The 24914-nt window shown below is 35.4% G+C and overlaps 2 protein-coding genes and 2 pseudogenes across 2 annotated transcripts; 3 read left to right on the top strand and 1 right to left on the bottom strand.

Annotated features, from left to right (window-relative positions):
• The first annotated feature begins 304 nt into the window (after positions 1 to 304).
• LOC120169890 (pectinesterase 31-like) lies at positions 305 to 3145 on the top strand. The gene is made up of 6 exons (XM_039177979.1): positions 305 to 607; positions 694 to 798; positions 1025 to 1102; positions 1669 to 1856; positions 2460 to 2633; positions 2875 to 3145. Exons 1-6 carry the CDS (start codon positions 365 to 367, stop codon positions 3035 to 3037), a joined length of 951 nt encoding a protein of 316 aa, XP_039033910.1. The 5' UTR covers positions 305 to 364; the 3' UTR covers positions 3038 to 3145.
• Positions 3146 to 4177: 1032 nt separating this feature from the next.
• Positions 4178 to 13663, bottom strand: LOC120169979 (annotated as a pseudogene).
• A 3025-nt stretch (positions 13664 to 16688) lies between these two features.
• Positions 16689 to 17296, top strand: LOC120167622 (putative disease resistance protein At5g47280). Its single transcript, XM_039176602.1, has 2 exons — positions 16689 to 16817; positions 16913 to 17296. Exons 1-2 carry the CDS (start codon positions 16743 to 16745, stop codon positions 17135 to 17137), a joined length of 300 nt encoding a protein of 99 aa, XP_039032533.1. The 5' UTR covers positions 16689 to 16742; the 3' UTR covers positions 17138 to 17296.
• A 1043-nt stretch (positions 17297 to 18339) lies between these two features.
• LOC120170089 lies at positions 18340 to 23472 on the top strand (annotated as a pseudogene).
• The last annotated feature ends 1442 nt before the right edge of the window (positions 23473 to 24914 follow it).

Below are 24914 nucleotides of genomic sequence, written 5' to 3' on the forward strand. Positions count from 1 at the left end.
GTTAAGTTTTGAAAAATTAAAAGTTTAGATACTAAAACGAACCAAAATTGATAGTTTAGATACTAAACGTGTTAAGTTTTTAACAAAAAATACTAAAATAAAATGAAAACTAAACGTTAGATATGATTTTTAAAAAAATTAAAAATTTAGATACTAAAACGAATCTAAACTAATATTTAAATATTAAATATATAATTTACCTTAAATTTTAATAATTAAATGAATCAACAAAAGTAGCACTGCCTTTTTTTTAAGACTTGAATCTCACTAAAAAGGAATCTCACTGAAAACCGGACAACATTTGCCATAGAGAAAAAAGAGGGAGGCTTGTTGTTTATGTTTTTGTTTTCTTTGATTTCGATCAATGTCGGCAAGGGTAATAACGGTGTCCCAAGACGGTAGTAGCGACTACCGGACTGTGCAGGAAGCCATTGACACAGTCCCACTGGGCAACACGTGTCGGACCATCATTCGACTGTCACCCGGCGTTTACAAGCAGCCCGTTTATGTTCCCAAGACCAAGAACCTCATCACCTTGGCTGGTCTCCGTCCCGAACTCACTCTTCTTTCATGGAACAACACCGCTACTAAAATCCAACATCACCAGGTAAAAGATGTTCGTTTCGGTGCTACCTTATTTGGGTTTTCGCCACGTGTAATCTTGGTGGGTTTTTTCCCCTTCTTTTTGAGAAGGGCTCGAGGTTGATTGGGACTGGGACGTTTGGTTGTGGCACTGTGATTGTTGAAGGAGAGGATTTCATTGCTGAAAATGTCACTTTTGAGAACTCTTCTCCCGAGGTAAAAGTTCCAATCTTTCCTCTCTTAATTTTACCTTAATTTATTGCACACTTTTCTGGGTTTCATGAATGATTCAAATTTCACCTTTTGATTCACTGAATGAAATGAATTTTTAGTATTTGGGGGTGTTTTTTGCAGCTTCTCGATGAGGTTCATTTCATTGTCCAAAAGTTGCAAACTTTGCGTTCCAATTAGTCTCATGCCATTGATCTTTACTTTCTTACAGGGTTCAGGGCAAGCTGTTGCAATCAGAGTAACGGCGGATCGATGTGCATTTTATAATTGCAGGTTCCTCGGCTGGCAGGTGCTTGACTCATCTAATTTTAGGTGGCCTTATGTAATATTGTTATTAATGGAGCAGGATACTGTATCATTCTGCATTTTTATGTTATCCCGACTATTCGATTTTCTTGAAGTACTGTGTCTGACGCATGCATATATGCAGAGTATAAGGATATGTTCCTCCAAACACTCAAATCTGAGAAACATAGATGCACTTTGTTTTGGTGACAATTGTAGACCTTTTTTAATTGTAAAATATAACTAAAATTTGCTGGCTCAACTGCCTAATTTTGATATCCTCACTAAAGAAATAGTTGGCAAAACTATATTTTTGTGTCAAACAATGTTTGGTTACATGCCAAGGTCTTTCGAGTATTTCACGACCAATTTAGAGGTTTAATTATGTTCGTAAAGGTGTAGTGTTTGAGAAGTGTTTAGCTCGTTTGGTTTATGCAACCGTCTTTAAGAGGTAACGTTCAACAAGTCTGAGGTTCGGATTTGAGCATCTTGACCCTTTCTCCCATCCATAGACAGGGCCCTACTTTGTACTGGAATCTAAAATCTTACTGCTTTTATAACCATTTGCAGGATACTCTATACTTGCATTATGGAAGACAATACTTGAAAGATTGCTATATTGAAGGAAGTGTTGATTTCATTTTCGGGAACAGCACAGCTCTGTTAGAGCATTGTCATATACACTGCAAGTCGGCTGGATTTATAACTGCACAGAGCAGGAAAACTTCTCAGGAATCGACCGGTTACGTGTTTTTGAGGTTTGTGGTTGACGAATTGTGCCCTTTTCTTTCTACCGTTCGTTTCATTAATATCCAATTAACTTCTTGTATAAATTTCTTGAGTTTTTTTCCTGGAAACTTAGCAAATTTTGGCCTACCTTGATATGTTTGCGACTAAAATTTTGTTTAACTTTCCTATATGGTTTTTATGTTTAAATCGAAATAAAATACTTCACATTTCGATCTTTTGCGCCGCATGCTGTATCTTTTATTTTGTTGCTAGGAAAATGTGGTAATTGCTATAACCATTAATGTTTTATTTGTGTTTGTGATAGTTGTTTAAGGTTAGACGGCTCTCACCCGAACCCGGAATTTTTATTTTGCCTCCAATTGACTACATTTCCTTTTTTTCGTATTATGTCACAAATTTTTGTGACCATTTTTAGCCTATGAACTAAACTTACAAAACTTATAAATGCGGTATAGATACATCATGCGTCCTTGAAATGGTATTTGTTATCAGCTGGGATCCATATGTTTTACCCGGGTTTGGTACCTATTCATCTTTTTACGATATATATTTCCAGTATGTCAGTATCACACGTGAGAACCTGTGAATTACAACATTTGGCTTCAATGCAGATGTGTCATAACCGGCAATGGAGGGTCTTCGTATTCATATCTTGGGCGTCCATGGGGACCCTTTGGAAGGGTAGTCTTTGCCTACACATACATGGATGAATGTATCAAACATGTAGGTTGGAATAACTGGGGAAAAGTCGAAAACGAGAGAAGTGCTTGCTTTTACGAGTACAGGTATTTTCTTTTTTCTCTGTTATATTACTTTTAAATTCAGAAAACGACCTAGTTCATGCCAGGAAAACATTAGGGTCCAGAAGATTCCATTTGGTTTGGTTATTAGGGTTATTTTCCATGAAATAGATAAAATTTATATGATTGTCACTTTTGTCAAAGATGGTACAAGTTGAACTCTTGTTGGCCTTTGTGTCATTCGAATGGATAATGTTTTTGTTCTTCACCTTGACTGAAACGATAGATGTTTTGGCCCGGGCTGCTGTCAAGCGAAACGGGCTTCTTGGGCGCGAGAACTGATGGACGAAGAAGCAGAAGAGTTCCTTATGCACGGATTCATCGACCCAGATCCGAACCGACCTTGGCTTGCTCAAAGAATGGCCCTGAAAATACCATTGTCTGCCTAGAGATCAGTATCAATCATATGCAATGGTGTGTCTTAATGGTTTTCATGCATTGAATAAGGCAACAATCATATTAAAGATTTTAAGAACAATAGTGGGCTTATAATTTTGGGGGAGTTTTAGTTTCGTATGAATGTCGATATTTTACTATTTATATTATTTTAATCTTCTTTTAGTCATAGAGTTCAATTATTAAAGATTCTGATTAAAGATTCAAAATAAAATGAGAGGGAAGTCGTGGTGCTGACATTGAATTTAGAGATGAGAATAATAAAATGGAGATGCGGGGAAAAGAACCCCGTGCCTCTCGTATGCAAAGCGAGCGCTGTACCATTTGAGCTACATCGCCTACTGTTAAATGATATAAATTATTAACTTTCAAAACTACTCGACCTGTTTATGAAATCGTTGATTTTGAAAGAAAGAAAAGGTACAAAGGTATTTTTCTTATTGCCTCCTATTCCGTCATAATATATCGAGGCAATCTTCAAACTTTAGGATGATACATTATATTTTATTATCTTAATTGAAAATTCGAATAATTTATTCAATTTTAATTATCAAATTAGAATTCTATCAACAATACAAATTAAATTCTAAATTAAAGTCCATAAATATAAGACTATATTTGAAAATTCTTCTAAAATAAAATAAGAAAAATATTTTAAATTTTAATTAATTTATTTGAAGCCTTAAACTTATCATTTTGGTATAATTATTTTAATTGTAACATTTTTAATAGATTTTCAAAGAATTTTTTGTGATATGTATATGAAGTTCTTTAATTTTTGTTGAGGGGCCAATTTGCATATTTTTAAAATGTAAATACAAACCTACAATAAAATATGAATACCCCTTTGTGCCCCCAAAACTCTACAAAGTTTATTATTATCATATGTATGGTATACAAAGATATTGGTCGAGATTTTATGTAACAGAGCAAAAGTTACGGCGGGATTACTCGGATCCCTTTGATTGTAAGAACAAGCTGCCCTATTGAATCAAGGAATACAAAATCCGACACATTATTTGACTGGTCGGACCTCCGATTCCAAGTTCGACTACACGAAAAAATATGAAGCTGCCGCAACCATACTATCAAGCTTCACTTTTCCATGGGTTAAATTGTGCAACTGTGAACATGTATGAATGTGATTTTACACCAAACTGTCATTTTGTTTCATCGAATGAGCATCGCCCCATCTGTCGAAGGAACTCCAGTTGTCTTTTGGTGTTTTGCTCGTACTTGCACCAGTTCTTGTTCCGAGAACACTTCGGATTACAAAAATGGGGCAATGTTCTTCACATGCAACCATGTCAATTGCCAAAAGCTCTCTCCGCCGAGATCATCACTCTGCATAAGCACACCTATAGTCTTCATTACCAGCAATGTGTTCTTGAGAAGCTCGGGGACTAATTCATGCATTTTTTTGCTATGTTTTCCTCGGAACTTAACAGTCATGCATCTCTCTATACGATCCAGAAACCTGAGCCATAATTTGCAGAAGGATGGTTGCTGTAAATAATCCTGCAGCGACTGTAAGAAGGATTTCGATAGTAATTTTGTGGCTAAAACAAGTGTACCCTCCATTTTCGAGTTTTTTTTTAGGAGCTCATTTCTAGTAAATCATCCATTAATGTAAAATCACATTATCAAAACACTGGATCCACAAAGCGGTCAGAACCTGAATTCCGTCTGCCGCTCCTAAATAACTCTGTAATATTAAAATAGCATGGTTCCTCACCTCTTCCCTCTGGTCCAAACATACTGCCCTCAGTCCACTCACCAACCTCAGCCACACCTCACCAATATCCTGCCTTACTTTCTTAGCAGCCTCCCCCTCTGCAGCATTCTGGGTCTCATAAGACCATCTTACTTGACGAAAGACTGAACCCGACATCATGTCTAGGGAAGAAATGGACCTCTTGGCCTCTCCGACCCGAGACTCAGCAAACTCCCTTGCCGCATCCACACAAAGAACATAATTACATGGCAAAAGATGTGCTCCTTCAGACATGATGTTTTGTATATAGAGGTGATATATAGCAAGGAGATGATCGTGCTCCAACCCAAATGAGATCTGATGCGAGTTGCATTTGCTTTCACTAGATGCATGACTTCTTGCGTGATAGGTTCACAATATGCATCAGCGACCCGAGCATCGAGTTTAAATATTAGTTGCATGGACTTTAGAAGCTCATCAGTAATATTTTCCTTGTAAGGAAGCAAGCGCTGGCATACCTTAAGGAGTCCAAACACCGCTTTTTCAACTAGAGTGCATGGTACTGCCTTCTGCTGGACAATATCCGATATGTGCTTGTAAGCCTTTTGCCAGATTATCAAAATTCTATCCCGGTTATATAGTGTGATAGTGATCAACAAATCCAGGCAGAACACTGGAGTGTCTTCATCTTCCATGACCCAAGTTCCCTTGCTGAATCGACCTGCAGCCAAGATGATGGCATCGACAAGTTGCAATAAAGACTCGGCTTGGAGAAACTTACTCTCCAAGAATATATTACCGATGTGGCATTCCTGTACTATCTCACGAAGACGCTGTTGAGCAGCGAGCTCTTCCTCAGTTGGATACAACCTTGGCTCTTCCATATCAAAGGATAGGAATTGACTGAACCGTCCAATCAGACTATAAGATTTTTGGGGAATGGTCGCAGGTGTTGTCTGCAATTTTTGTAAAGAACTTGCAGCAGGCTTACCCCGCTCTTGGTCAGACAAGGACTCGCTTTCATCAGCTGCATCACTAACTAGATTGGCAGGCAGAAGGTCAAGCTTCTGCAAGCTTAAGACACAATCCAATATGTTTTCCAGCCACTGTTGATACAATCACCATAGTTATTTGCTATAGTGAAAACTGTTGTTACTATTCTCGCTCTGGCATCATCTCCGAAAGAAACAATGGCTTCTTCAATGGACAATGGAGTTGAGATGTTCATAAATTTACAAAGAGAGAACCATATCATCCAATACATCACCAAAGTGATAGTGCAATGAAACTTTGGCAACAACCAAGAATCCCTCAAAGCACGTTTGTAAGACATCTTCATGTTCCACTTGATTGAAAACCACAGATATAGCCGCAATTGTGGAACCAGACAAGATACAAAAGATATTGTGGTCAAGGAGCGCTCTAGAATCACATGCAATGAAAGGGGTGCTTTCTTGGATTTATAAACCACATTAATCCAACGTCTTGACGTCATTACCAAGAAACCAACACTTTGATAAGGGGTCATCTAAATTTCGCTCTCACAGATAGAGTGGTAAAGCTCAGACAAGTACTCTCGAGGAAGATATTTTCCACCATTGATGAGTTGATTGTTGCGGATAAAATCTTCTTCGGTCATCTTTTTCTTTTTTTTGATAAGAATTTCAGACCTTGTTAAAAACCCCTTCTTGATTAATGGAGCTTGTAGGGAAGCTCTTTAATCAGCGGAAGGAGGAAAAGAGTGCCTTAGGATTTTATTAAACATAAGAAATTACATAAGATACAACCTGAAAAACAACCTTAACAGAAACAGATAAACATAAATCAACCGTAAACCACCCATAAACATCAACACTAGTTCAACCAATTCCTTCTTTAGCTAAGGCATCAGTCTCTAAATTGATTGTCCTATTTGCCCATATAATAACACCCTCTAATGCATTAAGCCTATGAACAATATCTTTAATCATTAAAGCGTAAACATCAGGATATAATTCAACCTCCTTGACCCAATCCACTGCCACCTTGCTGTCACTTTCAATAATCAAACGGTCCTTGATCCTCTCTCGAAAAGAAGCATAAAATAACAACCCCTTTTGAATAGCTTTTAATTCCATAAAGGTCGGAGGCCCCGGACCAGCAGATTCCTTGAAGCAGCCTAAGGTCAATCCCGAGGAATCCTTTAAAACTCCTCCTAATCCGCTCTTCTTCCAATCCTTTGTAGTAGTAGCATCTACATTTAGTTTTACAAAACCCTTAGGAGGAGGAGACCAAGGAAATATATATACAATCTGATTAGAATGGAGAGAACAAGAGTCCCCTAAAGAAGGATCTAAAATAAGAGAATCATTTAGAATAGAAACCCCTTTATGCTTTGCTAGGAACCAAGAAGCAAGCCTAAACCTTGCTAAGAAGAAAAATTCTGTCATATATAGCTTCCCCCCTTCAAACACAATAAAATTTCTAATTTTCCAAGTGGTCCAAAGAACGACCCCGGGAATGAAAGACCAAATTGGAGAGTTAATCTTCAAAGCATCCCAAGCAAGAAGAAAGCTTTTAGCATTAGCATGAAAAACAGACTTAATCTTCCAGAAGTTCATAAATTTGTTCTAAATAGACCACACCACCGAACAAGAGAAAAACAAATGTGAGGGAGACTATTCCTCCATCTTGCAAAGAGGGCATAACACATCTTCAATTCCTTGAATTCCTTTTGTAACAAGTTATGTCTTAACAACCAGCTTCCCTAGAACAACCTGCCACATAAAAGACTCCACTCTTGGCGGAAGCTGACCCCCCAAATAATCTTCTTCCAAAAATAGACCTCCTCTGATCCCAAAGAATCGGTTACAGTGTACACCCCATCCCCAGAACCTTTCAAAATCATCCCATCAGAAATTTCCATAGATAGAGAAAAAGTCGAGATAACAGACATCAAATTAGACCACTGCTCTAATTCCCAGTCATTTAAATTCCTTTGAAACTGCACATCCCAAATTCAGCCCGAAGAGCTATAATCCCCAAATTCAAATAATTTATCTAATTTATTTGTGGAAATAGAAAACAATCTAGGGAAAATGAGCAAAAGAGGATAATCCAAAGCCCAAATGTCCTGCCATAACCGAATAAATTTGCCATCTCCAATTAGAAAAGAACACATACTTCTAAACTTGGAGCCAATAGGGTCATCTTTAAAGTGGTTATTTACCACAGATCTCCAAATCCAAGAAACTTTTTGTGGGATCTTACTGTCAAACATTAACAAAGATGGATCCAGATTATATTTAGAACAAATAAATTCCCTCCAAACAGACCCCCTTTCATTGGCATACCTCCAAGACCATTTTTCTAAAAGTGCTCTATTCATCAAGTTAAGATTCAGAACACCTAAACCCCCTCCATCTTTGATTTGCACACATTAGGCCCAGTGAATCTTATTTTTACCATTTCCCCCTCCCCATAAGAAATTGAACATAATTGAGTTGAGGATTTTAAGAACCGAAGTTGGTATCTTAAATAATGATAAATAATAAGTTGGGAGCGAACATAGAACCGACTTAATCTATACCAATCTTCCTGCTAATGAAAGGGAGGAAGCCTTCCACCCAACTAATTTTTTTGGTAAAATTATTGACCACTGGATTCCAAAGAGTTGCAAAATTCCTAGTAGCACCCAAAGGAATCCCTAGATAGTCAGAAGGAAAGCTACCAACTGAACATTCGATAGTGTTCGCCCACTCCTGAACTTCCTCTTCATTCATATTAACACCAAACAATTTGTTTTTCTTCATGTTGAGCTGTAAACCAGAAATCAGTTGAAACACTCGAAGCACCCTCTTAACGTTTAGAATCTGCATTTTCGAAGCACCGCAAAAAAATAATGAGATCATCCGCAAACTGTAAATGAGATAAGTTAAAAGACCCCTCATCCCTTCCAATAACTTGTCCATAAAACAATCCTTGTGCAACAACCTTTCAGTAAATTGAGAAGTTCACCAATAATATTAAACAACAAAGGGGATAAAGAACATCCCTGTCTAAGTCTCTTTGCCATTGGGAATTCCTCAAAAAGAACTCTGTTAACTAAAACCGAAACTGAGACTATGGTTACACATTTTCTTATCCAACCTCTCCACGTGGAACCAAATCCTATTTTCTCCATTACTAGAAACAAAATATTCCAATCAACCGAATCATATGTCTTCTTGAAATCAGCCTTGAAAACACAACCCTTATTCCATTTTTCCATTCCATTTTTCCTCCAAAAATTGACTCTTTTATTAGCAATTAGAGAACAATCCAATATTTGTCGACCTGGGGTAAAAGCAAATTATGTAGGACTAATTAAGTCTAAAATACAACTCCTCAACCTCCTCGAAAGACACTTAGAGAGGATCTTATATAATCCACCCACTAAGCTAATAGGTCTAAAGTCATCAAGGTCACCAGTGTTAGATGCCTTAGGAATGAGACTAATAAAGGTATGATTAATGTCATATTCTCAATCTTTCCCCAAGTAGAAGTTGTGGAAGAACTTCATAATCTCTCATTTAAGCACATGCCAAATTTTTTTGAAAAAGCCCAAATTTAAACCATCTGGCCCTGGAGCTTTGTTACCATTACAAGACTTTAAAGTATCCTATATTTCCTCCTCTACGAATTCTTTCTCCAAACATAGACTCTGCTCCAGTGAAACACTGGAAAAATCCAACCCAATACCTTCCACTTTTAAAGTAGATTGATCATTAAAAGCCTTTAAAAAGTGATCTCTGACTGTTGTCTTGATAACATTTGGGTCTTGAATAACATTACCCTTGATATGTAGAGCATTCAAGTCATTTCTCTTCCTCCTAGCTGAAGCACAAGTATGAAAGTATCTTGTATTTCTGTCACCATCTTCAACCCACTTCGATCTTGATTTCTGGAACCAAATATGATCCTCTATCTTATACAGCCTCCACAATTATGTTTAACTTCTTCAACTCATCTGTTTTCTCACCAGTGAAACCATCTTGCAACTGTTGAACATCCACTTCTAGCTTTTGAATATTCAATTCTAATTCTGAAATCAAAGCTCCTGGAAATTTATCTCTTCTCCCTGCCCAATTTTTTATGGTTGTTTTGGTTTTTTTCAGAATATTAAATATTCTAGCATTCCTCTGATATTTCTTACATTCTTGAATTGAAGAGCTGGCTAAATACTTGAATCCAACTTCATGTATCATATAATTAAACAGTTTAAAAAGGTTTTTCCCCCAATTAACACCTCTATTTTCAATTATTACTGCATTATGGTCAGACACATACCTTGGCAGTAATGATTGAACTAAATCTGGAAAAGCAACCATGAATTGGCTATCAACCAAAAATCTGTCCAGTCTAACATAGGTCGGGGAATCTTGGTTGTTACACCAAGTAAACCTACCTCCACTCAAGGGCAAATCAATTAAACATGTGCTTAGAAGAAATTGGTTGAAAGTCCCTATTGAATTCATGTTCTGAGCTCAACCAATCTTTTCGTCTTCATGTAGATAAACATTAAGGTCCCCTCTAACACAAATAGGTTCACTGTGACCTCCTATGAACATGCTTAACTCTTCAAAAAAACTACATTTCTCCTCCTCAACAGAATGACCATACACATTAATGAATCTGCATCTGAAATTATTGGCACGAAAACTCCCTGTTATAGCAATAAATCTTCTGGTTATGAACTGATTTTCCAACTCAAAAATATTGTCATCCCATCAACTTAATAATCTCCCTGATGAACCAACCGATGGGGACTCAATAAACCCCTGCAAATTATTTAATCCTTTCCTTCTAAGAAAAGATTTCTGAATTTTCTCCAATTTTGTTTCATGTAGCCACATAAAATGAGGATAGTATTTAGCCACTAACCTCTGAACAACCCTTTGCTTCTCTTTTCTATCCAAGCCTCTAACATTCCATGTTACAATGGTTATCTTTAACTTCATCATTAAGAAATCATCTATCTAAACCCCCATCAAGATCCCCGACATATCAACCTTCTATTACTACCTCCGAACCATTCTCAAGACATACAATTTTTTCAATAAATGCCTTCTTCCCATCCTTCAAAGAAATGCCTAACATCTGGCATACTTCCCATATGGCCATCGCTTCCTCCAACAACTTCGAAAAATGAGGTGAAGAGGCAGTATAAATATTAACCAACTCCAAAGCTTTACTGATTAAATATCTCATGTTCTTTCTGCGATCTTTTCTTGTCCCTGAAGCAATATAATAAGCTGTTGCCACACTCTCCGAAAAAATTTCGCAAATTAAAGGGACCATAGATGTACATTGTGTTGATCTGTGTTAAGCAGTATAAGTGAATACGACAACAAGAGGGTAGCATCTTTATTACAAAATATATGTGGTGATTGCTAGTAATATCTTTCAGCAAATGCCTCGAGCACTCTCTTTATCTTTTGTGATTCTCCAGGCAATCTGAAAGTTCCCAAGAAAACACGTAATGCTGAATCTAGATTCATGTCACTAAAATCAAAGGTCTAAACAAATTCATGAAGCACCTGAACAGAGAATTCATCATGATTTCCTAGAAAATCTCCGATAAGATTCTTAGCTAACCCAGTTGTATACCTAAAGAACGATTATACACTTCCAGTCTCAAGCTTATCAGCTAAAAGATGGATTCCTTGGAGAGATTCCAGACCTTTCTTGGTATCTCAATTAAAATGGTCAGCTCCGATTGCCAACTTTCTCTTGATTTGCTTCATCTTACGGACAAAAGGAAGCCAAGAATTAGGATCAATGTAGTTCTGACATTTCAATGTCCAGAAAGCTTCATATCCCTCGCAATCTGTCAGTGCGTCATTTGATATAGGCAATTCATTGCCAGTTCTCTCAGCCATACCCTTTTCCATAGATGCCAAACCATCCAGAGCAAGGATATGCATTGTAGACAAAGGTCCATTCACAGGAAATGCATTCTTTGACAACAGGTTGGCAATGTTTTCAAAAACGTTACTGCATGTTATGTCACAATCATAATTAGCATACATTTTAGCCACAAATGTCTGCTGCCTGCAAAGATCAACCAAAGCTTCCAAAGCAACCTCCTGCTGTTGGTAAGAAGACCCGTGCTTGCTTTGTGCAAGCTTCAAAAGCACATATGAAAAGAAAGCTTCAAGCTGCACTTTTAGTTCCGAGCGCAAATGATAATATAGATTGAGAACCATGCTACATACAGTAGAAAGAATAAGTGGGCTCATGGATAAGCCAAATTGCATCAGATTACGACACAAATCATCCTGAATTATAGCCAATAACTTGGGATGCTTGCTGAATGATAGCCCACCCAATTCTATTGTCAAATTAATTAAACCCAGGGCGAAGAGTGGAACATCTTCTTCATATGCTACAGAATTCGATTTAAGGCCAATACCTACATTTTCAGTGACATTTAACAGAGAACTCAAAAATTGAAATATCCCCACCATGCATGTGATCCCGAAAGGAGAAGACATCAATCTTTCATCATGTTGGGTTTCCTTCTTCCCTTCCTTTTCGCCAGACTTGATTGTGTCAACTTCAAAACTGGACTTCAACATTGGAGGACTAGAAGTATCAGCGGTATGAGAGGGTGGACCATCACAAACAGCGGCGACATTTCCATTTTCTACCTGTGTACTTTGAAGCACAAGATTCCCGTTTTGCATACCCACCTGCGATATAAAAATTAATTTCATAAATTTGAAGGTAACAAATGAGTTAATATGTTACACTGAGAACCTGGAGCATGACTTATAAATTACCACTCCTGAAGTAGATAACAAACTTCCATTAGCCATCTCATGTTTGGTGCTCCTGATTTCAGGAAGATGTGAGAAAATACACCTGATTAGTTCATGCATTGTATGTCAACCTATCCGTTGTAACAGTTCACCTTTGGAGCTTGCTTGATGAACAATACAAAAGCATGTATTTGCTATCATGCATACATGCTTATTACTAAACCTAGTTGCTACCTTACTTTTCATGCAAGCTAAAAGAACTTGAAGTATCTTCATTAGTACCACTACTTCAGAAGCTGGATTAGTTACCTCAAACCAGCAACTTGTCACAGCATCAACGATCAGATGCATAGCTTCTTCCATGTTTACAGTATTCAAATCAAGTACATCAAGGGTCAAGATTTTATAAATGGAAGACAAGGCAACACCAGTTATTGGTGCACCAGTCTCATCAGATTTAATTACATCCAAAAAAGGCTGAAGGTACACAACTGGGTCAACATTTTGCCACAAATGACCCCATGAGAAATTTTTTCCCGCAATTCTTTCAAGGAATGGATGAGAGAGTGCTCGAGCTGATCATCATCTGCAGCATAGACTCCCCAACGGACATTTCTCCTCATGACAGCCAGAACAGCCCCGATTTCAGAATTAATCATACATGTGAAAGCACCTTTAGAGAGCTTGACAAGTTCTCAATTAAATCCATTGTCTTGAGACCACGTAATCAGATCCCCCATATTCAACCAAGACTCTTAATAAAAATGAAAATTATTTCTCAACCGAGAAGCCGAAAACTACTCAAACACGACACTAAACTCAGACAAAATCATGGTGTCCGCTGCAATCAACAAAAGGATGTCAAAAGAAAAGAATTCAATATAAAATAGAAATAAATCTTCCCAGAGGCTTTCTTAAAGGTGAAGAATGATGATAATAGTTAAGCCCTTTAGTAATCATCAATTACCAGTAGTGTATTAGTAGGAACTTCACTTGGATTACAATTTACAACAATTGTAGTGAGTTCTAAAGAACAGTACAAATAATTAAATTGCGCAGAAATAAATTGAGCAATTAACTGCACCCCTCCTATATTATCCTTTGGGATTAAGGAGCAAAGGGGGGAAAATTTGAACCGAAGTAGCTACGAAACTAAAGATTAAAAAGAACTACACAGAGATTTTAAAAGATATCAACGTGTAGACCTAAAATATAATAAAAATATATATCAAAAAAGGAAAGAAAACCCAAATTCAAATCCCAGACACCAGATCTCTCCCAATTCATCAAAACGAAAACAGAATCATACTAACACTTGAGAACAAAAGTATGATTCATGATCAGCATTTTAAAGGATAAATCATGAGCCATCAGATCTGGGTCGATTTAGATGGTAAAATAATCATTCCATCAGATCTGGGTCGATTTAGATGGTAAAATAATCATTCTTTACGCCAAAAAATATATAGAAAAGCTGGATCGAGTGAGGAAATATGGTACCTTTTGGAGGATTCAAATGGTGAGAATTGGGGAATAACGAAACCAGGAGTGAACTCTGAAGAAATTTTGGAGCGTTTTGCGTTACATGGGAGAATGTACTGAGCTATAAATTGGGAAATGATTTTTTTTTTGTTGAATGACAAATGGATCTTGGTTTTAGAAAAAAATTATAAAATTTCTGATTAGGGTTCTGCTAATAGAAGACAATCTAATTATATTTTAACTACCATTTCCCTCAAATTCATACGTTAAACTTTAGGTCAAACCCTTTTATCTGAATGTTTTAAATGTAGTCATTGTATGCTAACTTCATTATTATTAAGAGTAAATTACACTAGGACTCCGTTTGGTTCACGTCATATTTCATTCCTTGAAGGAATGTTTTTTTCCGGGTAAATATACCTATGTTTGGATGGTCTACATTCCCAAGTGCAGGGAATGAATGAATACCAATAGTGGTATTTTTTTCATGCTTTCCCGGGAATGTCATACCCCCATCTCTCTTAAGTATTTGTTTATTCCCGATCCCGTTGTCTAAAGTACCCTTCTCCCCGTTTGGTTATGGCTGATAGAAAATTGTGATGAAGAGAATGTCGATGCAGTTGTTTCAAGCAGATGGAAGCTTAAGTCAGAAATATATGTTCATTCGGAACTAATGGATTTGTTGCATAAAGACATGGGTGGAGATGAAAGAATTGCTGCACAGCTTCCAGTATTCATTGGAAAGAAATGGCGATGAACTAAGAAGGTATATAGCTTATTTGAGTACTTCGTGTTGTGCGGTCTCGGCCCTGAGATGCGAACATCGGATGGGATCAAAGGGTACCAGGGAACCGAGTACATGTTTTTGCCTTATATCCTGGACCAATATCCGCCTCTCAATCATATCATCTATCCGCCTCCTCCTCAGCTCTCAATCGTAAGTCCCCCTGATTTCCATAATCATTTTCCAATTATGAATCAATTTTCTCAATTCTTTGTCTCTGTGTTTGCTTCGTCTCCAAGTGCAAGCCAAGGTTTGTGTTGTTGCGCCCCACTTTTACCTTTTCATCTCATTCTGCAAGTCTAAACTAGGTCTTCTTTTTCACTCTCTCTTTGTAAGGAGTTCATTTTTGGATTTCTTTTCTGGGTTTTAGGGCATAATCAAATTGAGTTATAACATAGATTTCTTTTCTGGGTTTTGGTTGTTCCGTTTCAATCTTAAGCAAATCCTTAGCTTTGCTCATGGTTTAACCTTGATATTAGTTATTGAATTGTTTGTGAAGTAAAACCGTGTAGAATCATGAAGGATTTTTGATACACAGTGCAAATCAAAACACTAACCAAACAATTAGTTTAAAAAGTTTAAAAAAATGTTCATAAAGTGATGTCCTTTTACATTTTGATAGCAAAAACATTTTCCTATGTTTCCTTTGTTGACCAGTTTTATGTTTTAAGTTCGCTTTTATGTTAGGTTTTGAGATTTTTGACACAATTTTCTAAATTTTGAATCAGGGAATTTGGTTTGGACAGTCGAGGACTGCAATTGAGCTGTTGTGTTTAATAATCTTATAGAGGCTAGTATATCAAAGCTGTCTTTGGAAAGAAGATTCTTTCAGCTCTTTTAACTTCTGTTGGGATCAATCTTGGTCTTTGCTTCTTCTTTTTCACTCTAAATTCGATATTGAGGAACTAGCCGGGTAATATCACAATATATTCACTCTAAACTCTAAACCGTAAGTCCCCCAGATTTCCATAATCATTTTCGAATTATGAATTAATTTTCCCAATTCTTTGGCTCTGCGTTTGCTTCGTCTCCAAGTGCAAACCACTTCTATAATGTGATTCATGTGTTTGCCTATTGAATACGATTCATGTGTTTACCTATTGAATAAATTCTCTAAACTCTAAACCGTAACTCCAGCTTATATTGCACCCAAAGTTCTTTCTCGGAGAGAATATGATGGCAAGGTACTTTAGTCTTTATCTACTTTTGTTCAAATATTGTTGATAGTGGCTTGTTTACGAGGCTAGGGTTTTTCAGTTATGATTGTATTATTATGCTAAATAGTTTTATGATGGAGTAGTTGATGCCTTAACTTAGTGTTCTAAAGAATAAAGATAGGCAGATGTTACTTGATAATTTTTTAAGAATTATTGAGGGTGAGTATAAGCTTGGTTAAAGATCAATTGCTCATAATATTTATCAATTGATTGGATATCTACTAGTAGTGCACTTTATCATGAAGGTTTTCATTTTAACGATCATGAAAGCAATAGCTCTTAAGATATTTGGCAAAGAGAAACTGAGGTCTGGATTTCTTTTAAGTCTTTCCAAAGCATAGATATAAAGTCTTCTCATTTTCTGTTTCTGATTAATTTTAGGATTGTATTCCTTTTTCATATGGCAGATGTATGGTCATGTGGAGTGACTCTTTATGTTATGTTGGTTGGTGTTTACCCGTTTGAGGACCAGGAGGATCCAAAGAATTTTAGGAAAACTATTAGTGTGAGCTACAGACTTCTGAACATCCATTTTTTTTTAACTATCCTCGATCATCTAATTTCTTTATGATTTCTAATGTTCTTTATTTTATTTGCAGAGAATAATGTCAGTTCAATACCCTAGCTTTGTGAATTGCAACTATAGTGATTGTAAGCCCTTATACATTGAATAGATATGTGGATTCCATTGTCGATGAGTTGTTGAGGGAAGATGAATCTATGTCCCTGTTTTGTCACTCTGCTTTTGGACAAAAGTCGATTCCTCCGACTGGAAATGCAACTTTGATCAAACAGGTAATTAACTAAGAATGATTTTGAAGGATTAGTAGTTGATATAGTTAAGCTGACTTTTATCTTTACTGATGTTTTTCAAATTTTGGATTTGATAGATTGTTAATGAATGCAAAGTACTTTCATTGGCACTTGAAGTGATTGGAGCTTCCTTGCAAGACCAACCAGAAATGTACTGGATAAATGCAAGGAAAAGGTTATCACGAGGAGAACCAATCTACGAGTCTCATGAAAGCAAATTGCTCGATCGAATGGCAATCGGTTTCGAGTGCAGTAACAAAAATGACTTCCGTCGAAATAAAATCCTAATTAACACAGTCTAAGATGAACGTTGCCAATCACTATTTGTATTAAACTTGGGAGTTTGTACAAAAGTGGAACGGATACAATTTTATTTTTCACAGGAAAGTGTTTGTAAAACAAGTTCTTGTAATGGAATTTGTAAGAAATACAATATATATTTTCTATCATATCTTAAGAATGTGAGCGTTTTGTCGTAGATTTTAACTGAAACGTGAACGTTTTCAGGCAAATGGACCAACTAGCATCATATCCATAAAAAAAAGAACATATCCATAACTATGTAATATTAAGATTACAGAGTGGAAAACGCGTAAACAAGACAAGCTGCAACAGTTAACCACTAAAAATTAATCACTAACATTTAATTCTAGAAAAACCTTGTTTACATTGCATCCCTGGAAATGACATGGTTACCAAGTAAGCTCTAATCTCGTGTTTTTTCCATGTTTTCTTTTTCCAATTAAAGGTTGTATCAACACTGTCAAAACAGTTATCAATCGGTTAACATCTCCATGCACATGAAGCGACAATAGCTCGATTCATCCAGCCGAGATAAAGAACATCATCTCTTTCTTCAAGTGTATACTTGTCACAATAGCTTTGCAGCAAAGTTTTGATGGTATTGTTGACAAATGAGCTTAATGGAGAGGGTGTAAAGTCCGGCATAATAAATCTTGATCTCCATTTGCCTAGAAGTTCATGGCGTTCCACTCTTTCAAGCCTTTCGCATGCTGTAATGTTGACAATCTCCCGGGCTAGATAATGATGTTTAGTTTTGATCCGCTCCTTGTGTTAATATAAAATTTTAATATATTTTTATATAAATTATGTAAAATTTAATATTAATTAAAATTAAAATAACAAATGATATATTTAAATGCTCAAGTAATATATTATCGATGAATTTTTATATAAATAATTTTTATTTAAATATTTAGAATTTCACTTGTTAAAAAATATAGAACAAGGACAATTTGGTAAAATATACATTCTAGTAATATTTTATTCCTTCAACCAAACACTGTAATCTTACGTTCTTACCAAACCAACCAAACAAAGTAATGTAATATTCCCAGTAATCCTATTATCTGATAATCTTTTATTCCCACCGATTACATTCCGTGAACCAAATACACCCTAAATATTATATCATTTATATCATTAAACTTTTACCCTTCCTTTAATTAAAAAAATCCTTAAACTGAAGAGGGCATCACTGTTATTCTATAGAATCCAAAGGGCGAGAAAAGAGGGAAAAATGTCGGATTTTTAGCCAATAAGAAAGAAAGAAGCTCGCTAGCTCTTCTCCAATTGGATTCTCCATCAAAGCAAAAAACCAAGAGGAGGCAGTTCCGGTTCGAATCAGGTAACATTACACTTAATTTTCGAGATTCTCCAGCAGCTTTGATTTGAATTAACCTTTTTAAATATAGATTTGTGTTTTTTTTTCAAGGAAAAAAATGGATGGATCAGGTGGAGGAGGAGGAAGTGGAGCCGATAAATTATCGAATTACAAGATTGGAAAAACGCTTGGAATTGGCTCCTTTGGAAAGGTTAAAATTGCTGAACATTGTTCCACTGGTTATAAGGTTGCTATGAAGATTCTTAATCGTAGAAAGATCAAGAATATGGAGATGGAGGAAAGAGGTAAATTCTTTTTTAGAGATCGGATTTTAGGTTTAGTTTAGTTTTTGAAGTAAGAAACAAGCTTGAGAATTAAGAATATAGTAATTCGTTAGATTAACAAAAAAAAATGCGACATTAATATGCTTTTTCTGGTAGAAAAATTGGAGGGGAGAAAATTGAAAGAAGATATATATATATATATATAAAAAATATGAAAGAACAAATAATTTTATTCCAAACATAGATTGGTAGGGTAGAAATTTTTAAAAAAATAAAGCTAAACATTTTGAAAATACATAATATTGTAGAATGTAAATTGTACACTTAACTTTCACATTTCTCTGATGTTTCCGATATGTAATATCATTTTAAATGCATTAAGATGGAAAATGTCAATGTTTTCTTCTTTTTTCCCTCTCATTTCTCCTTCCTACCAATCACACTAAAAAATTTATTCTCTTTTCACTTCCCGCTTTTTTGCTCGATCTAGTACACCTTAAGTCTACTACTGATTATAAGCTACAGTTCTAATCATTTTTTTGAATGATTATTTTAAAAGTTTGTTACTTTGAAGGATTGCATTTCTTAGGTTGAGTTTGATTGTTACTTTTTCTGCATGCTATCTTGCTTTCAGAACTAAAATTTATAGTTATTAATTCAAACCTTATAAACTGTCTTGATTCTTTATGGTTGTTAAAATGGAAACAATTCATTGAGTAAAACAAAAAGAGGGCCTTTATTCGATTTCTCATATCACGACCCATGTTTTGCGTGCATGAGTCACGGTTGCATGGATTCTTGCATGTGGTTGTCAAATTATATAGAATTATTGACTGAGGAAGGCTTAATCTTTGGTGCAGTTGGAAGGGAGATTAAAATTTTGAGATTGTTTATGCATCCTCACATCATTCGGCTCTATGATGTCATAGAGACAACAACAGATATCTTTCTTGTTATGGAATATGTGAAGTCCGGAGAACTCTTTGATTATATCGTGGAGAAAGGAAGATTGCAGGAAGATGAGGCTCGCAACTTTTTTCAGCAGGTCTGCTTGGAAATTCTTTTTTATTACTATTAGTTACTGAAATTCTTTTTCTTAGAAATTATGTATGAAATCTTTAAGCAGATAATTTCTGGGGTGGAGTACTGCCATAGAAATATGGTGGTTCATCGAGACCTGAAGCCTGAAAATTTGCTTCTGGATTCTAAATGCAATGTGAAGATTGCTGATTTTGGCTTGAGCAACATAATGAGAGATGGTCATTTTCTGAAGACAAGTTGTGGTAGCCCAAAATATGTTGCACCGGAGGTAGGAGTCTGAATTTGAAAATAATGGTGGATTTCTTACATGTATTGTCATATTGTTCTGGTTTTCTTTTATTTAATTGAAATTTGTATCATGTCATGATGGCGTTCCTTAATGTATATGGGTCTCCAACTCTCCATTGTTATAGGTTATTTGTGGGAAACTGTATGCTGGACCTGAAGTGGATGTATGGAGCTGTGGTGTTATATTATATGCCCTTCTTTGTGGCACCCTTCCTTTTGACGATGAAAACGTTCCCAACCTCTTTAAGAAAATAAAAGTGAGTGGCATCATATTTTTTGTCCAAGATTTCTCGTAGGTCTCTAAAAAATAAGTATTAGTTAATTATATGCTTATGCGCATTTTATTTTCACTTTGTTCTTTTTCTATCCTGTTAATAATTTCTGAATCAGATTTTCGTTTTTAATCATGTTTATTACCTACTCAAATCCTTAAAGAGCTAATACCTTGTAATTGGCTTTATTTTTTTTTTGTCAGGGAGGCATATACACTCTTTCAAGCCATTTATCTCCCGGTGCTAGAGATTTGATTCCACGGATGCTTGTAGTAGATCCAATGGAAAGAATGACCATTCCTGAGATCCGCCAGCATCCATGGTTTCAAGCACATCTTCCAAGATATTTAGCTGTCCCCCCACCAGATACAATGCAACAAGCTAGAAAGGTGTTGATTTTGTTTTCTCCTGAGTTCAACTGTTCAGCTTCAATTGTAAATATGCTTATATAATGCTATATTAAACACTGAAAGGCATTGACTTGATATGATAACTTAAAAGTAACCATAAGGCTCAAAAAAGTATACCTAGAGTGTACTTTCTTGTGAAATTCTGAACTCTTGTCGGCTTCTGGATGTAGCTTTGGTACATTGAATACTGAATACCATAGATTTTTTGCTACAGGGAGAACCTTTAAAACACCTGCTTTTGATTTTGAAGTAAGATACTTCGTAATTATTGAGTTTTCTTGCTTGTTATTGGACTCCTGGTAATATATTTACTCCAATAAGTCATTTCCTTGCACAAGCCTTGCTTAAATGCTTTCTGGATCATATAATGAGATTTAGCCTGCGACTTGGTAGTGCCTGAGAAGTTCTGAATTCGGATGTATTAAATATTTTAATTTCAATTCTTGATATTATGCGATGACTAGTTTTAGTTCCTCATCGAAACATAACTACAGATTGATGAGGAGATCCTTCAGGAAGTGATCAGAATGGGATTTGAAAGGAACCATTTGGTCGAATCTCTTTGCAATAGAATTCAGAAAGAGGTTTCAATTTCTCCAACTCATTGTCTTGATGAAACTGTTTCCTACTGTTGAGTATCTTCCAGGGAACTGTAGCCTATTGCTTATTTCATTATCTTCCAGGGAACTGTTTCTTACTACTTACTATTGGACAATCGCTTCCGAGTCTCAAGCGGCTAATTTGGAACGGAGTTTCAAGAAACTATGGTGTGTTTTATTTGTAATTTTTCTACTTATTACTGACATTGCTTAACTAAAGCTGTCTTATGGTTATAAAATCCACCATTTAATTGACATCATCTTTCTTCTTCCTTCACTCTCTTATCGAGTTTGAACTATGATCCCTTTTAATCTGTATTTTAGGAATCTGGCTTCCACCGCTTACATCCTAGTGAACCTACTTCTCCAGGTGTCGGACACCGCCTTCCAGGATATGCTGATTATCAAGCAATGGGTTTAAGAGGCCTCGAGAGGAAATGGGCTCTTGGACTTCAGGTTGAGTTTCTGAGTCTCAAGCAGTTTTCATTAACTGGTGACTTCGTATGATATTCATTGTAGGCATACGGGTGACTGGGCTTCGATCTTAGGCATTTTAATGTCTGTTTTTTTTCTGATGGTAACTTACTATGGTGAAAAATGAACCATAAGAAGCAGGATAAGTATGGTTGATACTTATTAAGAAGTTCAGACAATTAAGAGTAGATTTGGTATGCAACACGCGGAGGACCAGTAGTGGGACTTAACTCCTTTTATGTCCCTGAGTTTGACTTCTGTTTTTGTATTTACAGTCTGGGGCCCATCCTCGTGAAATCATGACAGAAGTTCTCAAAGCTTTGCAAGCACTCAATGTCTGTTGGAAGGAGATGGGGCATTACAACATGACGTGCAAGTGGCTTCCTAGCATTCCTGATCTTAATGAAGGAATGCTTAGCAGTCCCGTGCACAACAATCACTATTTTGGCGACGAATCACCTATTATAGAAAATGATGGTGTTACCAAGTTATCGAATGTTGTCAAATTCGAAGTGCAGGTAATGTCTTAACTGTTTATCGTGAGAGAACACGGGAGTTTTACTGTGCTGTGTAGTTGTAGAATATTGGTGGGTATAGTAAACAAATAGTTTCTCGATTTTAGGCCTGGTTTATGTTGAGTTCTCCGACTGTTAAATGTTACAAAATAGTTCTCTAATTAGAGGGTGTTGCTTTGTTGAGTCACTCAACTATTAAAAGTTACAATATAATCATCTAACTATTCATTGTTCTAAACTCATCATTTTTTGTTAAAAATTGATGATCGTCTGAGCTGAATGTTAACCTGTTGATTGAGATATGATAAAATCATATTTTAATGATATTAATAGGTACCATTATTGCTTTCAAGCATTGACTTATCAACATAATTTAAATAGAGACTCAATCTACATAATACAACTCAAACAATTTTGAGATTAGATTTTATCATATTTTAGTGAGCAAGTTAACGTCCGGATAGTTGTCAATTTTTTAACGGAAAAGAACGGGTTTGAAATACATGAATAGTTGAGGGATTATATTGCCACTTTTAATAGTCAATGAATCAACAAAACAACACCTTATAGTTAAGGGATCATTTTATAACTTTCAATTATTAGGAAATTCAACAAAGCAATTGTCCTATAATCAGTGAACATTTGTGTATTTTTAATCGATATTGAATGTCGTCAATAAAAAAGCTAACACTTTTTTTTCTGCAATGGATATCAACAGCTTTATAAAACTCGGGAGGAGTACCTGCTGGATCTTCAAAGGGTTCAGGGACCACAGTTCCTCTTCTTGGATCTTTGTGCCGCATTCCTCTCAAAGCTGCAGGTCCTATAAAACTAGTATGCTTTATTTTCAAGGATCCTTCTCCATGAATCTCCTATGATGCATGTGAATAACAACATTCTATGCATGTAACATTTCTTTTGGGGGTTTTATGACCCTCTATTTTAGATGGGTAACTGTGGAGCCGGTCCTCAAACACTAGGGTTGGCCAAGGCAATATTACTTAGTCCAGGAACCTAAGGGGGATTTTTATTACTTAGTCCAGGAACCTAAGGGGGATTTTTATGCATTATCATGATAGGATTTACCTTGGTCTTCTGGATTGTTTTTATTGTGGGTAAACTACGTGTTTAGTAGTTAATGTTACTTTTATTTTATTTTGGTACCCAAATTTTATTTTATTTTTTAAAATCATGCCTAATGTTTAGTTTAAGTTTCATTTTTGCATCTCAAAGTTAAAAATTTAACGGTGATGTTGATGTGTCATCATAAAATAATGTCACATCATCATTGAAAAAATAAAGAAAATATCACATCAACACTTCTGTTAATTTTTTAACAGAAGGGTATCTAATTGAAACTTAAATTTAACGTTATATATGATTTTAAAAAATATAAAATTTGGGTACCAAAATAAAAAAAATAATAGTTTAGATAATAGATGTGTAATTTACTCTTCCATTTTTTATGATCCTTTTTTTTTGGTTCCCTCCCACTCCCACTCCGCTGCTAATGCAAGTTGTATCACTGTATGTACTTGGGGCTGTTGTTTCTTGGCTTAGGTTCTTTTGACTGAATGGATATGAAGAATTTAGCTGTGAAGTTACGAGGCTTTAGTTTATGCATCATATAAATGATGGCTTCGCCTATTGCGTATGGTTTGATTTTTTACCAATTGGGATTCAGATAATGTTTTGTTTTTTGGAGATTAGGTTTACTCTCTGCAAGACTTTGGAATTCTGCCATCTGAATCAGTTCCAATGGTGTCAGATATTTGAATCTGTTATTGGAACCTCTTTATTTTATAACAAAATAACCCAAATTGGGGGTTTTTAATTCGAAATTTGGATATATAATCGGGGTTGTGACCTACTCCACTGTTATATTTTTAGTCGTACGACGAGCATTACATACTGATATATTTCGAAATAAAATAAAATAAAAAATAAAAATTATAAATTATTATTTAATTTTAAAAAGTTATAAAATAATTACTAAATTTTAAATTTTGTTAAAAATATAAGCATTGATCTTTAATTATTGTTAAGAGATGATGTGATATCCTAAATTAATAAAAAAGTATCGTATTTGATCCTTTAATTATGATTAAATTTTATTTTAATATTTTTAAATAATAATTTAAAAAATTATAAAAATCAATTTTAAAAAATTATAAAACTCAATTTTAAAAAATTATAAAAGTAAACAAGTTGAGTTGGTGGTTAGGCATTATGTTTACTTTCATTTAGAACTTGGGATCTAATCCCACAGCAGTCACCCTTTGGTTTATTCTCTGTTTCTCTCTTTTAAACTGATTAGATAATGTCAAATTTAAAAATAATTTTTTATTAATATGACATCACAGATAGACATATCATATCAATATTTTAAGGGTTAGTCTAAATATACCAATTTTTTTACTAAACCTACCAAAAGATTGGTGTAATGATTATGTTTTTTCATTTTTTATTAAAACACCAAAAGATTAATGTAATGATTATGTTTTTTCTTTATATGTATTAAATTTTTTATCATTATGTAATAATGATGTATTTTTATATTTTATTAAAATTT

Source organism: Hibiscus syriacus, unplaced genomic scaffold (genome assembly GCF_006381635.1).
Source record: "Hibiscus syriacus cultivar Baekdansim isolate YM2019G1 unplaced genomic scaffold, ASM638163v2 tig00000329_pilon, whole genome shotgun sequence".
Lineage (NCBI taxonomy): Eukaryota > Viridiplantae > Streptophyta > Magnoliopsida > Malvales > Malvaceae > Hibiscus > Hibiscus syriacus.